Below are 16730 nucleotides of genomic sequence, written 5' to 3' on the forward strand. Positions count from 1 at the left end.
TACTTCCTTAACTGCGCGATTTCTTTTTCATTTAAGTATATATTATAAACGTCAATGTTATTAATGAAATAAATTTATGGTAATATACTTGTGTAGAATATTCTCGAGATAAGAACAGAAAAGATAAATTATGTAAACTTCAATAAATTTAATTTTATTTAAAATGATTATAGAAAAGACAATTTTTCGGATTATATAAATAATTTCAAATAACTTTTCTGTACGTTTTTGTAATCTACATTAAATGTTAATATGCATAAAATAAAATATACATCTTTTTAATATAATATACAAGACATATTTGCATTAAAAATTGTTTTTCCCTTCTCCATTCTTAAAACTAAAGCATATATATCTGTGTGTGTTGTTTAATATTATTTATAAGAGTAAATGTATATACATCAAAAATTTAATGAGCAGTTTAAAAGACAAATTTGTTAATATATATATATATATATATATATATATATATATATATATATAGTAAAATATTCATTTTTTGATTATCTTGCCTTAATACTTTTATGTACAAAATAATGAGAGGAATCAATTGGTGTAAAGAAAACACATAGTTATTTTTAAGAAAAAATATGTAATTTGCAATTAATAATTACATATTTTTTCTTCGATTTTTTACACGTTATTTAATTATATACAAGCATTTCCACAGGAAATTAACACGAACGCAATTGACGACAAAAACAAATATGAAGTTGACATTTAACTTACATTTAATAAGATAGAAATCCATTCATATTCATAGATCATTTTAGATAAGATATGAATCTATATTTACATTTATTTTGATTGTTGAAAGACCTCATTGATACGAAAAATTTTAAATGCTTTATATCGTCGAATTATAGAGATATTGAATTTGTCTGTGCAAAACAAAGAAAGATGTATATTGCAACAAAAGAATGATGTAATCGTCCAACATGCTAACTGTAACCTATGAATTATTTTTTGAATTTTGTATAGTTATATGTTTTGTTTTGAAGAATAAATTATTTTTATTCGTGTATATAGCATATTTTAATTCAAATTCAGAAACACATTAAATTTCACTGCATCATGTAAACAAGAAATTGTGGAATAATCTGACGTAGTCAATATGATCATTCATAATCACAATCATAGCAAAAGCGGAATTTTTGGTAATTATTTTAATAAAAGAATCTTAATAATTAAAAACATCTTCGAAAATTTTAAAATCTTATTTTTTTCGAATAATTGATTTTTTAAATTCCCGTGTACACTCTATGTTTACTGTATATTATAGATTTTATATACTTTCGCAGAATCATCTTTAAAGGCTCAATCTGAAATGCAATCATGCAAATTAAACGAATCGGAAAGCAGATCAAATGTCACGTTAAAAAGTATTATCGTATTAATATAATAAATTAATATAATTTTAATTTTCCTTATTTATATTAATATTATTTTATAATAACATTATATTCGAAATTTCAAACTCATCAACAAATTCCGACTTTCAAAAATAGTTTAACAGTATAATATAATATTAAAAGTATTTTAATATTATATTTTAATCAATATTATTAATTTTAATTAGAAATGGGACAAGAATTGGATAAAGCGGAGACAAAATGTTTCACGTTAAAGTCTGAATTAAATTATGTGATGGGAGTTTGTCAGAAAGTCAAATCGGAAATGAAAGGCACCAAAGAAAAATCTGATATTTCGTTAAAGCCAATAAGGTCATCATCTGAAAATCCGAGCTTAAAATTTTCAATTGAACATAACGATCATAATAGCGAAATTATGTCTACCAATAAAATCCCAAATTATAATTATCAAAAAATTTATAACGTTGAACACAAGGCTGAAGATTTTGGTATAAAATGATTTTTTTCGTTAAAAACTATCGATTTATGTAAATATATATATCTATATTCTTATAGATACCTTGTATTCGAAATCTGCCCAATTGTCACCTAGAGGAACCGTTGTTAATGATGATATTATCGAGGAATCCGATACCTCGAAATATCAAAAGCAAAATGGATTATTAAATGTTACAATTAAACCAAAGGTTCAATTAGATCAAAAACTTCCTATTGCGATGACGATGAAACCAGTTCAGAATGAAGGCCTGAAAGTAGGCGTACATGTTTAGGCGTGTATTATAAATATATATATATATATATATATATATATATATGTATATACAAAGAAATATATAATATTCTATATATAATGCTATATGATTGTTATATTTAAAAATGTTTAAAAAATGAGTATAGGCGAGTAGAGGATTCGAAAATTCTAAATCTTTTCCGGAATACTTGGGGGAACATTTGCAATCAATGCTGAATATAGAAGATTCTATCAAAGAATTGACATCGAACGAGAATTACTTGCATGCAATTCCATCGAATTCTGCAAAAAGAAATATAACAGATGCGGAACTGAATTTGAACATTCCGGATACCATAAAAGTTAGACGAACGGAAAAAAGTAAACGTGTCTCAAGACTGGAACGAAGCGAATCAAATTCCGTTTATAATAAATCGGGTGACGCATTATCTAAAATGCGAAAAAAGAAAGGAAGATTACGAAATTCTATTTCCAAGAGTACAGTTACTACTAAAGATACAAGTCTCATCGGTAGAAGAGAAGCAAAAAGGCGCAGACAAAGAGGTAGAATCGAATTTGTGTAATTTTTATTCACACATTATGTTCTATAATTATCATATTAAGAACATAAATTGTCGAATCTATTATTTAAAATTAAATATTTAATGCACAGGCCTCGGTGTTAATAATCAATCCAATCTTCTAAGGAATTCAAAAAAGTCCAAAGACGTCGTGGAAATTTTTCATAATACTATATTGAAGAGTAGCAATTCTGCAATATCTAATAAGTATTCTAAATTTGATAAACAAACAAAGTGTGTAAAAAGACATCCTTCTGAAATTGCTAATCAAAAGATCCAAGAAACAGTATATCCTGAATGTGCTAATCGTGAATATAAATTCGATAATAAAGAGAATGAGCAGTATAATCAGTATCATCAGTCATCGAATTGTGATTCGGAGTAATTCTTTTACAGTTGTAACAATAATATTATCATATTATGTATATAATGATTTTTGACAATTAATAAATATTATACTTATTTCTTCATCATGCGAATTTGTTTCTTCTACAGAATGATTCCCGAGAAGGTTCAAGAACATAAATCGGAAAAATATTCCAAGGATCTCTATTCATCAGCGCAGTGCAAAACGCATCAAAGCGAGCATAATGCTTTTAACAAATGCAACGATCCAATGTTTACCCCTAGCTACGAGATGCCGACTTTGGCATCGAGATTGAAGCGTTCTAATAGATCATATTTTAGTAGGTTTAACTTTCGGAACATACCATTCGTAGTAGGAACTTCGATAACACCTAGCCATAATCTTGGATTAAACATTCAACAGGTGAGCTTATTAAAATTCATGGAAGTAGCGGTGTTTCAATCTTCTGTAAAAAATGCAGGTATTGGGCGCAATGAAAACGAGACAGCCGATTACCAATGATATTACTCCGTTATTGGTTCGTAAAGTTAGTAAAGGCATACCAATGTCAAGTCTTCTGGAACAGATAAATGGTCACTCGGAAAGATCGACTCTGAGCTTAAATTCACACTTGACTGGAATATTTAATAATTGCGAGAGCTCACATATCAATCGAGATAAAAAATTATCTGTACTTGATTTACAACACGTGGAAAATACTCGCATGTCAAATGTATCTGGCAACGCAAAAATGATTCCTGAAAAAGATAACAATATCAGGAAACAATATAATAAAGAAAAGATTAATTCTTATTGTAAAATTAAGCAGCAGTCTCCTATTCTCGTAAATAAAAGTAACACGACATCAAATATAAGAAATCTGCAAGGAGTTTCAAAAGCATCGTCAAATAAAGAGGTAAATAATATTTTAATAATTTATGTCAAACATATTGCATAATATGTTGATATTACAGACTAATATCGGTGATTATAAAATGCGTACAATTACTGGCACACACAATTCTAAGGAAATACGTAATATTTTAATTAATCTACACGATCAATTTGAAGAAATGAACACGTAAGTATTGGCATTATTAAATTCAAGAATCCATATTTTTTTATAAACTTACTTATATCTTTGATTTATAGAAAATATGAGAAATTACAATCAGAAATGGAAAAATCCAAAGATAAATCTTTAGCGAAAGAGTTGTCCGCTATGGAAAAGGAACTTAATGTCAAGGAAGAAGAAATCAACGTCGTTATCGGTCTTTATAAAGAAGTGAGAGTTATAATAAGTACTTAAAATGAATTTTACATGTATATTAATGATATATCATGAGAATAGGTAATGATGCTGAAGCAACAAATGAAAATGTTGCACGAGAAAAACAGTCTCGTTTGCATTACCACCGAGTCAACTAAAGGATCTCATAAGAATCCTTTTCCTATATCAATTTTATCTGGAAAGTCTCATTCGATGAATCCGACACAGATATTTGGTCGAAGAAAATTTAATGCAACACGAGAGCCTCCCACTTCTATGCAATTGGCCGCATTATTACGGCAAATTCAAACCTTTCATAAGCAAATACAACTCGTATCATAACACCACACAAGATTGCGATAAACAATTAAAATTTTTAATAAAAACTTATAAAAACTTATTCTTATAGAATCATTTACACATGTAGTAGAATTTTTTGGCTCACAAAAAGCGATATTAATTGATATCTTCTTATATCAAGTAATGTATAAAAAAAGACGTATTTTACATCACTCTTGGTACAGTTTCGTGAGGATTTTTAAGGTGTTTTCTTGTTTTTTGCAATAAACGAACATTTCTAGCAGATCATATTCCATTTTATTCTGCGTGCTATCCCATAATAATGTATAATATTCATTTGTATGCATGTACAATTGTATGTGATTTATGTATGCGCAGCTCTCTTTTGTCTGTGTATGTATCTCTATACACACACATATATATATATATATATATATATATATACATATATATATATATATATATATATATATATATATATAATACATGTATATATGTACATATATATAATCAACGTCTGTGTATAAACGCCGAAGAGATACTTCTTTTTTTTTAAATCTTACTAGAGACAGATTCTTCGTCACAACTCTCACGGTCGATTGCAATTATCAGTTGCAGCTACGTACGACGATATATCCGAGAGAAATCGATCGTTACGTTATTGATTTCTTGTTTTCACTCCCCTCGCCATCGCAAGATTTTAATCTCTCTAGATATGTTCGTCGATTATGTGATCCGCATAGAATATTTATATATATATATATATATATATATATATATATATATATATATCCCTCTCTTTTTTCTTTAAGTACTAATTTAACGATTCGTAATCTATCCGATTCTGCTTTTCAGCTTTGCTAAATAAAATTTTTGCTTCTTTCTCGCATTCTGCCTCTTTTCTCAAGTATTCCTATTTCTCTCTCTCTCTCTTTCAAAGCAGCTACACAAAATCACGCGATCTGTTCTTATGCGTAAACTATGCGCTACAAAATGTACCTTAATTAACGTTAATATAAAATGTTATCTTAGATCTAGGATAATGTTAATTTTTCTCTCTCTCGTTCTTACTACAGAAAGGTGCACTTAGATGCACGCGCGAAAAATAAAAACATTCCTGTGGCAAATATAAAATTAATTTTATCTCGTGAACGGCAGTTCTTTTGGCAGTACGGATGGAGAATGATAATTATGAAAAGTGAGAAACGGATCTTGTCGTAATGATAAAATATTTACAATGTCGTCTATTTTTACTTCTATACATGGAAAGAAAGAAAAAATTAAATGATTTTAGATGAAGAAAGAATGTTATAATTCTAATATTTTTTAATTATTAAAATCATTTATAATTATCATTTATGATAAATCCATTTCATCTTTTATATATTCTTTACTAAAATTATCATGTCTCCAACCGTTCCTTCGGCAAAAAAGATACTGCTTTATTTAAATTATCGTCATCGCTGTAGAATCTTCTAAAGTGATCATCAATTTCAATAATCTCCTGCAGAGGAAACGGCGGAAAAATCATGTTCCTTTCTCGATTTTTAAAAAAATTGTTTTCATAAAAAAAGAAAAGGAAAAAGAAATGGAACCGAGGTATTCCACATACACACTTTCTCATCTTAACGCAAATATATCTCTCATTATATCACAGACTAAAAAATGCTTTGGTCTAAAAAATTGTTTCATTTTTTCTCTTTTCTTTTTTTGTTACCCTTTTTTTAATTAGAACGGACGTGCGTTTTGGCATGCACGTTCTCGATTGACTTTGTCAGCGCCGATATATTTGTTATTTCTGAAAATATTAATTTTATCTGCATAATCAGCGCGAAAAACGGAGTTATTCACCAATTTTTGTGTACTGTCTGACATTGAAAAATTCGATGTAGAAATAGCAATATATAACGAGCGTGCAAAACTTAATTTGTTGAAGGGCAATTATATTACAATTCTCATAAAAATTATTAAAATATTATTTAAATATTAATTAGTGTATTTTTTCTTGAAAATGTTACCACTGCTAAAAAATATTATCTTTATAAAGAGTTAAAACTATCATCACTTTTATGTCTCGATTACATATTGAAATTTCCGGTTCCGAGATGGCATTTGATTTCATTGCTGTGATATATAAAACGCAAGAAATCCTTCGGCTTACAATTGCAATTTAGTATGAGACTCGCAAAGCATTTCTTTTGTATTATCAACACGCTGTAGAACTCAAGCCATTAGATTATTAGCACCCTCGAGATTAATTCTGTGTGAAAAAAATCGTTCCAAGTGGAATTTTAAGGCGTTTTTGCGGTAGTCCCTAGTCGGCTGTGTATACATTGCGAACGGCCTTAAAATCGTACTTGTACAAAAATATAAACGCAAAAATCAACGAGTTTCTTTTAGTGAATATTCTTTTTTTTCAATATGTTATTAAGATCGTAACATTTTATAATACTCTACAATATTACAACATGTGATATCTCTTACAAGGTACTTACATTACGAATAACCCCACAAATTCGTTCTTTACTCTCTCAATGTTAGACTTCAGCGATTACTTTAAGATGATAAAATAAATATCGAGTTCACTATAAACATTAGTCATTATATGAGAATATTCGCTCTCTCTTCTTTCATCATTTTTCTTTTAAGTCTTATCGATACAATACTTATCGTTGATGAAATAATTAATTTTATCAATCGGATTTATATACATACACAAATAGCAAAGATGAAAGAATATCAAATAAACTCTGTTTCTATAAATAAATGTAAATATTAAGCATATATAAAATTATATCTTTAACTGTGAAGTAAAAATGTTACTTGATACTTTGCAACTTGTAATACATGTTTCCTCTTCTTTGAAAAAAATCTCAATCTCTAGATTTGAATTAACGATTTTAAACGACGAGTCTAATTTTAATATCAGATATTAACTGTTCTTACGTTTATTACTGTAAAGAATTTGATATTTTAAGTACAAATAAAGTTTACAGATTTTGTGCAACAAGATATATATAAAAAATATAAGTATATTTATATTTGTAACAAATCAATTAAAAATTTATAAACTGTAAATATATTCCAAAACAATCATCCAGTTTCTCGTTAGGATAAGAAAGTTTATCCTAATCCTGTATGTAAGATAAATAAATGGAGGACAATCAAGTGAACATTTCCATTATCAATAATTAAATATAATAATAAAATGTATCAGTGAACAAAATTTGCAATTACTTCATCGCGCAATTGCATCGTTACGATGTAATAATTTTATGTTCTAGAATCATTAATATTTAAAGAGTTCAAATGTTCGATCAAGCTATTTCGATATTATATTTTTATTGTGTAAACATATTACTACACACTATAACTTGTCTGTTTGCATTTTTAATATATCGATTATATCGATTAAAACAACAGTGTTGCAAATATAAGTTATATTAATATTGAAAATATTCAGTTCGAGTGTTATGAGTACAGAATCTAAAAAAAAACCCCAAATCAATACAAACTTATGAAAGCAAAGTAAATCCTACGATGCTTGCAAATATTACGAACTATCCCGTTTTTGTTTTAAAAATCTTTTGATTCTGGATAATAAATTCTCATTACCATTTCTTGCTTCTGAGGATGCTCGGTTGATGAACTGTTTTTTTTTCAGGCCCTTTGTAACTTGTAACTTCATGATACAAAAAAATTGCGGACGGCGTAAATGAGCCGTATTGCATTCGTGATGTGACAGTTGTATCTTGTTACAAACATTTAAAGCCCATTTAAAAATTTCAAGTTCATTGTTTTAAGTCAGATTTTTGTAAATTAAATACTGCGTCAAGCTTTCTTAGCTATGAGAGCATCGATCAGTCTAAGTTTCGCTTTTGCTTGCTTGTAGGATTCGTAAACGGTGGTGACTTGTGGTCCACGATCCTCGCGTTGCATACGACGGCCGGCTCGGGCTTCGAATTGTGCTTCTAACTCTTTTAATGCTCTGCGAAGTCGTTTCTTCTCCTCTCGAGTAGCTTGTTGCTGTATTAATAACTCCTCCCTTAAAAGAGAACACAGATTCTAAATAGATAAAAAGCAAACAAATATGTAATCTTTATTTAGAAAATATTTCCATTTTGGAATCTACTTCAAAAACAAACAGAATAAATCGAGGAAAAAATAATAAAAAATTTGAAATAATATAAAATGTAAAAAATATAACTTACTGAGGAAGAGCGTGTAAACTTTCACCGGTGCCGCGACTGCCTTCACTGCTACTATGTTGACTATCGCTATCGGTTGGTAATTGATCCGTGGAATCGATACAATCCAAAATGCCTCGATGAGACATGTCAGGCTCGCTGGCTCTCCTATCGGTTTCCGAGGGATTTCCAGGTAGACTTGATGATGTAAAATCCATCGTTTCGTGCTCCAAAATCGTGGCCAATTCTGATACACTGTCCTTGTTTTTGCTCTGTAACATGTATATGAAATATATCGTTTAAGATTTTTTTCTGGAATTTATTTCAGATTATATTTAATTAATAATTTATTGTGTGTTCTTACCGCGCCTGTTCTGATGAGAAGTCTTTTCAAAGTCCTGTATCGATCGTATAGTGGTCGCACAACTGTTCTGTCTTCCTTCGAGACCGGCCTACCGAAAGAGTTTTCGATGTGAAGTAATGTCTTTTGCACGGCCGTCTTTTCATCCAGTAATTGCTCGTAGCTCAACTCCTCCATATTATCGGGTCGATTGTACTTAATTCGCTTCTCACTAAGTTTTTTTTCTGCCTCTTTCACCATTTCTTCCATCGATGTTACTCGTGATTTCTCGTGGCCATTGTTGTTGTTTATCGAGCTATCATTGGTATTCAGTCGGTTATTGGCATTAGCCAGAAGCGCGCTTATAGGATCTTCCTTTAATAATTTGTGTTCCTTTCGCAATTTATTTAGCTCTGTGCATAGCCGCTTGATGTCGCGATTACTCATTTTGTCAGAATGACTCGGCCGATAGCCGAAATTCTCCTCAAACTCGTCCTCATACTTCTTTATTTTCTTTTTCAGGCCGTTAATGTGCTTAGCCAAGTTTTTGAGACCCATTTCCGATGGATTAGGCGTGTTAGGTTGAATTTCTTCTTCGGAATAAAATCTTCTAGGTAACAATAGCGAGTTCCTTGGCGAAAGCATGGCTTCCACGCGAGCATCCACAGCTTCTTCCTTCAAAAATCCAATATAGACATAATTATTATTAATATAATTATTATATAAATTGATTTTAATACACATCATTAATTTTCTGTGTACATATTTATATATATATTCATTATTTTTAATTATTTAACTGAAATTATCTCTATTTAGAGATATATTTTATATAGATAATTTGTTAATAATTATATATAATTTATAATTGATATATTCTCATACTTACGTTTCCTTCCAAATGTTGAAAGCCCCAATTAGTTAAACTGGGATTATTTACATCTTCGTGATCGACAGTAGGTGGACGAGCTGGTGAGGGTGATCTACTAGGTCCGCTGCTTAACATCTCCAAGAAACTTTGAGCTGGCGAACCGTTGTGGCTATTAGGACTTGGTGATATATTGGAGATATACATATTTTCAGATTCCTCTTCGTTTTCCTAATAAAAAATTTTTCTTAATAAAAAATATAATTTGTATTATAATATATCTGTGACGTTAAATGTAAAATATTTTAACACCGCAGAATTATCACAAACTTTTATTAAGTATAGCGATGCTATCATTATTAAATTCTATTACAACTAAAAATGTCACATACAGTATTTGCAAATTCGATACAAGCACATAGACCAAAATTTAATTATTTCAATTTCTAAAATACGATTTTAAAAAATATTGGCATTTATTCACGTTGAAATTAATTTTATCTTTAAAATTATTATCAACACTTCAGTATTGTAAATATTGTAGATAATTCATAAAACTAATAATTCAATATTTCTGGCAAAAAATTTTATTGCTATACCTACCTTGCTGGAATTCTGATCCGTATCCAGGACTCTGTGTACTCTTCTTCTACGCGCTTGTCTTCTGCCTCTTGGGGTAATGCTTCTGCTGAAGCGTTCGCTACTTCTCAATCTCTCGGCGTCGCAATCATATTTTTCAGTCGCCACTACCACTTCACATGGAGATGGAACCGATAACGATTTCTTCGATACGGGCGAAACATTGGTTCTCTCGTGAAGCGGTAATCCGCCGCATCTCTGCGCACAAACGAATCGTTTAACAATCGAATTTATATTTTGTTTATGTATGTGATTAATAATTTAATTATTTAACCCTTAAGAGAGATACTAATATTTTAGATAAAGATTCTAAAAAATTATATTTCTGATATTTTATATATATATATATATATATATATATATATATATATATATATAAATTACTCAATAATTAAAAACGTGAGCGTGTTATGTTTCGCTTTATAATATTTTAAAGATTATTGTTGTGATTATACTCACTACACCGTGACCCATGTCTTGTCCAAGTTGCGATAAAATGTGCAAATGCTCCTGGCTGTTGAAATCTTCGTGACTACTCACACGTCTAATCGTATCTGCGACGTCAGTAGGGCTATCAAGAACACGTTCCTCACTATTGCTCCTGAAACATATAATCGTCGCATTTTATGTACAATTCTTTTTTTTTATGTATATTGTAATACATGTAATGCTAATAAAAAATCCATAAAATAATGTAAGATTAGTTCGTATAAAAAATATAGCAATAGACCACCAAATTGCCATAAAATATTATAAAAAGGGAATTTATACCAATCTTTATTATTTACATACTAATGTTAAGTTTAATGAATAAGAAAAATCAAAATTATATGAAACTTGGAATATTTTATCGGTAATCTATTATTGTTGTAGCAAAATTATATAATATTTTTACATAATTAAGAGATACATAAGTTAATATATTTTAAAAATCAAATAATTTAAATTGCAAAATTAAATATTCTAATAACAGAATTATAACATGCACAGTAATATTCACACATGCAATTTAGCTTATTGATAAATAATAATTTGATTCCAGATACTCAGTTTATGAAAAATGTAAATGTAATTAATTTCGTGTAATAAATTTTAATTTCGATGAAATAAAAATTTATTATATAACTATTAAAATTTAATAATACCTTATCAGCTTTCGTTCTTGACAGCAGGATTCGCGACGTTCTTTACGCTTACGCGGTTTCAGCGCGCAAAGTAAAGACGAACCCTCGGAGTCCTTCGATTCGTCCCTTGTATCCTTGCAGATCTTGCAGTCGCCGGCAGCTATCACGCCATTCACTGTATTCTCTCGGTTACTGAAGCCATACAGAAACAGAAAGAAAAGAAATTAGGTCAAATCGTAGAAACGAAGCACGACGGTCTTGACGTGTCAACCTTCAAATTTAATCAACGATTATGATTCAGTAGGTCGCGTAAAAACGCAATTTGTGAATACGAGTGCGGAATTACGAGCGATTAAAATACAATAAAATCAAATACGGAAAAGATTCGCGTATCGTGATTTTTTTATGTCTAAAATATTGCATAAGGCTTTTCTGTTTTTCTTTCAGAGACACATTCGCTAATGTCAAACGGATGTCATGATGAGGTAATTCATCATATCTGGCATAAAGGCGTACAACAAAACTTAAAAAATGCATTGTAACAAGATGGTCATCGACAAGACACAGAGAATAATAAAAGATACATACAATAATTAAGATGTTACGACAGGTACGCGTTTGTTTTGCGATTCGATAAATAATGAACGTAGTAATTGCAAAACAGCTCAAGTGTAGAGTTCTAAGCGACGAGTTATTACAATACTATTATTTTCTTAACATTCAGAAACTTATGAACTGGTTTCAACCGCTTCATAAATTTATTCACGCGCATGGAAAAATATTAGATGTGCTCTCTTACGATATTATCGCTATAATAATGTGCCGCGGAATGTCAAATTGCAGTTTCGAATGTGCAAAGGAGTTTCTCAAGAAATAATTTTCTCGAACAAGAAGAGACGCGCATGACTAATTACTAATAAATCATAAAATCGCCGATAAAAATCATATTTTCCACTCTATAAAGTATGTGTGACATGGAATTATTAAATCGTTTTGTTTTAATTAGATCAAGTCAATCCAAGTAATATGAAAATCTTTGATATTTATTATCTTCGCAATATCAATTCTATATTTAAAGTTAAATATTGTTTCGTCTAACACTAATAATTATTGTGTAGGAAGGATTTTTTATAAAATATATTCGCTTTAATGTAATTGATTTTTTATTGCCATTTATAGAGACATTTTTCTTTGTGGTAAGAAACTGCTTAGAATATACTTGCTTTATTGCATTTTAATTCATTCTTTTCCCAGAGGTAAAAAGCTTCATGCTTTATAAAAGTTTCCTTGCGCGCAGAAAGTATTATCGTTGTCAGCAAAATCACGTTATCATCTTGAAGGTCCAGTCTTGAAGGATTTAAGTTCACATCTCTGTGAATCTAATCCCGCTACGTAATTATTTTTTTCCTTACGTGCAAAATTAAATTTATTCACAATTATTTTCTTTCATTATAAAATAGCAATCGACAATAAAAATATTAACTTTTACTACATGGTAGCACTTAAATTTTGCGATAATAAGTTTTTTGCTCTGCTAAAAAAAATTCAAGTTGTCCTCGATGCCTGATTTGATCTTGGGTCACGAATCCTGACCCGAGTCGCATAAATGAATCGCGAGGCGTAAATACTTTCATTATGAGTCAGCAGACCGCGTGATAGTGCTTCTCCTCGCAGGAACGAAGCTTACGGAAATAAAGGCGTGACACAACGGCGTATGCTCTAAATTTTATTGGCCTTTGGGTAATAAAACGTTCATATTAATCTCGAAAACGAAAACAAAACAAAATTTAATTATATATTTCATAATAAATATTTTTATATAATTTTTTAAAAATCTCTTTCATTTTTTACATTCATTTTAATGATGCAATAATTTAAAAATGTCAATTAATTTCTTAATAAATAAACTAAAAGTTCTCTAAAGTTACCAAAGAATAATGTTATAATGCTACTAAAATAAAATAAAGATCTTTTATATATATTTACAAATATTACGATATTTGTAATTTGTGACATAAAAAAAAATGTTACAAAGTAAAACATTGCAATAAATAAAAAGAGACCTTCTTAACAGGATAATATTTAAATAATTATAAAATTATGTAATTATAAAAGATTTCACTGAATAAGTTTTTTGGCATATTAACAAATACAATTCTTTTCAATTTTATTATTTCAATTTTATCTATTCAATTTTTTCTTTTTAGTAAATAACGTTTTTAATTAACATTCAGAAGTATTAAAGAGATATTTATAGCAATACGTAAACGTCGAGATAAAACCTATCATGAAGTGTATACAATGACTAACGAGAATAGAAAATCTTGATTAAACCACCAGCCGGACTTGATTTCCTCAATTAGAAACGTCGAGACAAGAATCGTTGTGTCTCATTTTTACACTAGACTTTAAATATGTATAATTCCTCGTATGTATATGTAAGATCTATCAAGCGTTTGGAAAATTCCAACAATGCCTGATGCTGCGCTGCTGGCCATTGCATCGCACTTTCTGTGACTGTGGACCTTACGAAAAGTTAATTGCAGGAATATCAATGCGAAGCGAGCCAATTACACCGTTGTCCTCGCCGGTAACATGCCGTTAATTACGGACGATTAATCTTTAATGAGGCACATCTAATTTAGTCGGTGCTCGTAAACGCTGCTGTTAACTTTGGACATTTACGCAAATACGATAATGTCACTAGAAAGTGAGAGCAATCTTATATGAATGATAATTTGTGTGTAAATAAAAAAATTTGCGGTTGATCATTACAATCGAGAAATTGATATGACTTGAGTAGGAAACTTACTAGTGTATTAATATAGAACTCTTTTTCTTTCTCTTTTTCTCTCCCTCGCTCGCTCTAGCTCTCGCTCTCTCTCCTTCTTCTCTTGAGAGATTTTTCAAAATTCTTTCTTAATATTAATCTTAATTAAATATAAAAAAATTAGATCAATTATAATTGATTATTGGTATTATTTTCGGCGGCAACATGCGTGCAAAAATAAATTCTTCCCTGATGAATTCTTTATCTTGCGTTCTCGTTGAATTTTTTGATCCTTTCGCGACGAAACGGGTTCTTTATTTTCCTTCGAAATGGATATACGCGATTGATGATCAATCGATAGATTACATCATGATTTACATGTGGTATTCTTCCGATCACGAAAGGATAAACGAAAGTACGTGACAAACCGGAGCATACCGCTCCAATGATAATGATGATGCATCGTCATGTGAATTGATCTAATAAACTGTTGAGCGAACTCGCACGAGATAATTCGATTAATTCGCTAGTAGGTAGCTAAAGCGACTTGTGTATCTGTAAACTTTGTTCTAGGCAGATTAATGTCAATTAACATAAACCCGAGCTCGTGACAGTGTTTATTATGAACCGATATCTTCTGAAATGATCTCGATGCAACTTGTTTACCTTGAAAGAGCACAAATCTGTAATCTTTATCTCAAGATTATATATATAATAGTTTGCTACATAACTATAGAGAAGAGAGAGATATATTAAAATTTCAAAATATTTACATTTCTAATATAACACTTTAATATATTTAAATAAAAATTAAATTTTTATCGCACTTATTATTGCATTAAAGTTATTAAGTATCATTATATTATTATCGAGAGATAATTACATTCATCAAACATGCATACACACACACACACACACACACACTATTTGCACACTTGTCCATAACATGGTTTCTAAAAATAATGGGTCAGTTGTCGCGTCAGCGATTGCTGTCGTCTATCTCTTACATAAGAATATATTCCAGGCGTGAGTGACATTAAGGTACATAATAAGCAACGTGCGATCTAATTCAATGCAATCCCGCATAGTGCTTATACTTGTATCATGGTTAATAAATTTCGATTAAGGGTGACGTGGAAATTTACTCTCCGCATGTTCTAGTACATTCTAACAAGACTCGATTCTTTCACAAATTACTGCGAATTTACGATGCCGTTTGACGAGATGATTCATTGCACGAGCAATTGCACTTTAACGTGTTGTGATACGAAGAACAAGAAATACTAATTGTTCCTTTATATCGACATTGAAGAAATACTAATTGTTCCTTTATATCAACATTGTAAGCTAATGGAAAATAGTACCAGAAAATATTTTACAATTCCCATTTTTAATTAATGAAAATTGAATATCTAAAATTTGATATAGAATATATAAGATTTGAAAATAAAAATATCATAAAAACTATTTTCAGATTCAAAATGGCAAAATAAGAAAATAATATTAAGTAATATCAAATCATGATGTAATATTAAGAGTTCAAAAATTTGAATTATTCCTATTATTAAATATTTCCTACTCTATTAAAATTCAAGATACATATTACAGATGAATTAAAAATCTTATACAAGATGTATAAAATTTTTAATCTATCCTTAATATTTATTTATTTATTAATTTATATATACATAGAGAAAGAGAGCGTAAAAATGATTAAGATTTCGATATAAAATATTATAGCAACTATTTTTAGTGGGAATTATCGGTCATCCTTTGATTGATGCTATTAAATTTTCTGCGATTTGTATTTTATTTACAATTAAATATTACTGCGCCGTTTACTTAAAATGAACGATAAATTTATTGTGTGTAAATTTATGCTTTCTGCAAGCAATTGTCAATATCAACTAAATAATTAGTTAGATATTTTGCAAGAAGTGTTATAACTTGAAACTAGAGCATTCATAAAATATTGTAAAGTTCATTTTCTTACTTCTGCTTTAATGTAGCATAAAATCGATATTTTTTAAAATTAATAGTAATGGGAATGAATAACATTCATCGATTCAAAGACAAACTCTGTATAATTTAAATCCATTACTTCTTTATAGAGAAACTCGCGGCAAAATCTTAGAAAGTCTCTTACACTCAAGCTTTCAAGCCAAAGTAATCTCAATTTATTACATTTATTTCTAACGATGA

The 16730-nt window shown here is 29.5% G+C and overlaps 1 protein-coding gene across 3 annotated transcripts in view; it reads right to left on the reverse strand.

Annotated features, from left to right (window-relative positions):
* Positions 1–7670: 7670 nt before the first annotated feature.
* Positions 7671–16730, reverse strand: part of LOC105252583 (protein FAM13A) — a 47059-nt gene continuing 37999 nt past the window's right edge. For all 3 annotated transcript variants that reach the window (XM_011260033.3, XM_011260034.3, XM_011260032.3), the window contains 7 exons: positions 11780–11950; positions 11094–11235; positions 10599–10832; positions 10017–10226; positions 9152–9802; positions 8812–9059; positions 7671–8645 (listed from right to left, as the gene is read on the reverse strand). In XM_011260033.3, the coding sequence (XP_011258335.1) occupies positions 8432–8645; positions 8812–9059; positions 9152–9802; positions 10017–10226; positions 10599–10832; positions 11094–11235; positions 11780–11950 (1870 nt within the window). In that variant the 3' untranslated portion in view covers positions 7671–8431. The remainder of the gene's footprint in view (positions 8646–8811; positions 9060–9151; positions 9803–10016; positions 10227–10598; positions 10833–11093; positions 11236–11779; positions 11951–16730) is intronic.

Source organism: Camponotus floridanus, unplaced genomic scaffold (genome assembly GCF_003227725.1).
Source record: "Camponotus floridanus strain SB8 unplaced genomic scaffold, Cflo_v7.5 scaffold5, whole genome shotgun sequence".
In the NCBI taxonomy this organism is placed as follows: Eukaryota; Metazoa; Arthropoda; class Insecta; order Hymenoptera; family Formicidae; genus Camponotus; species Camponotus floridanus.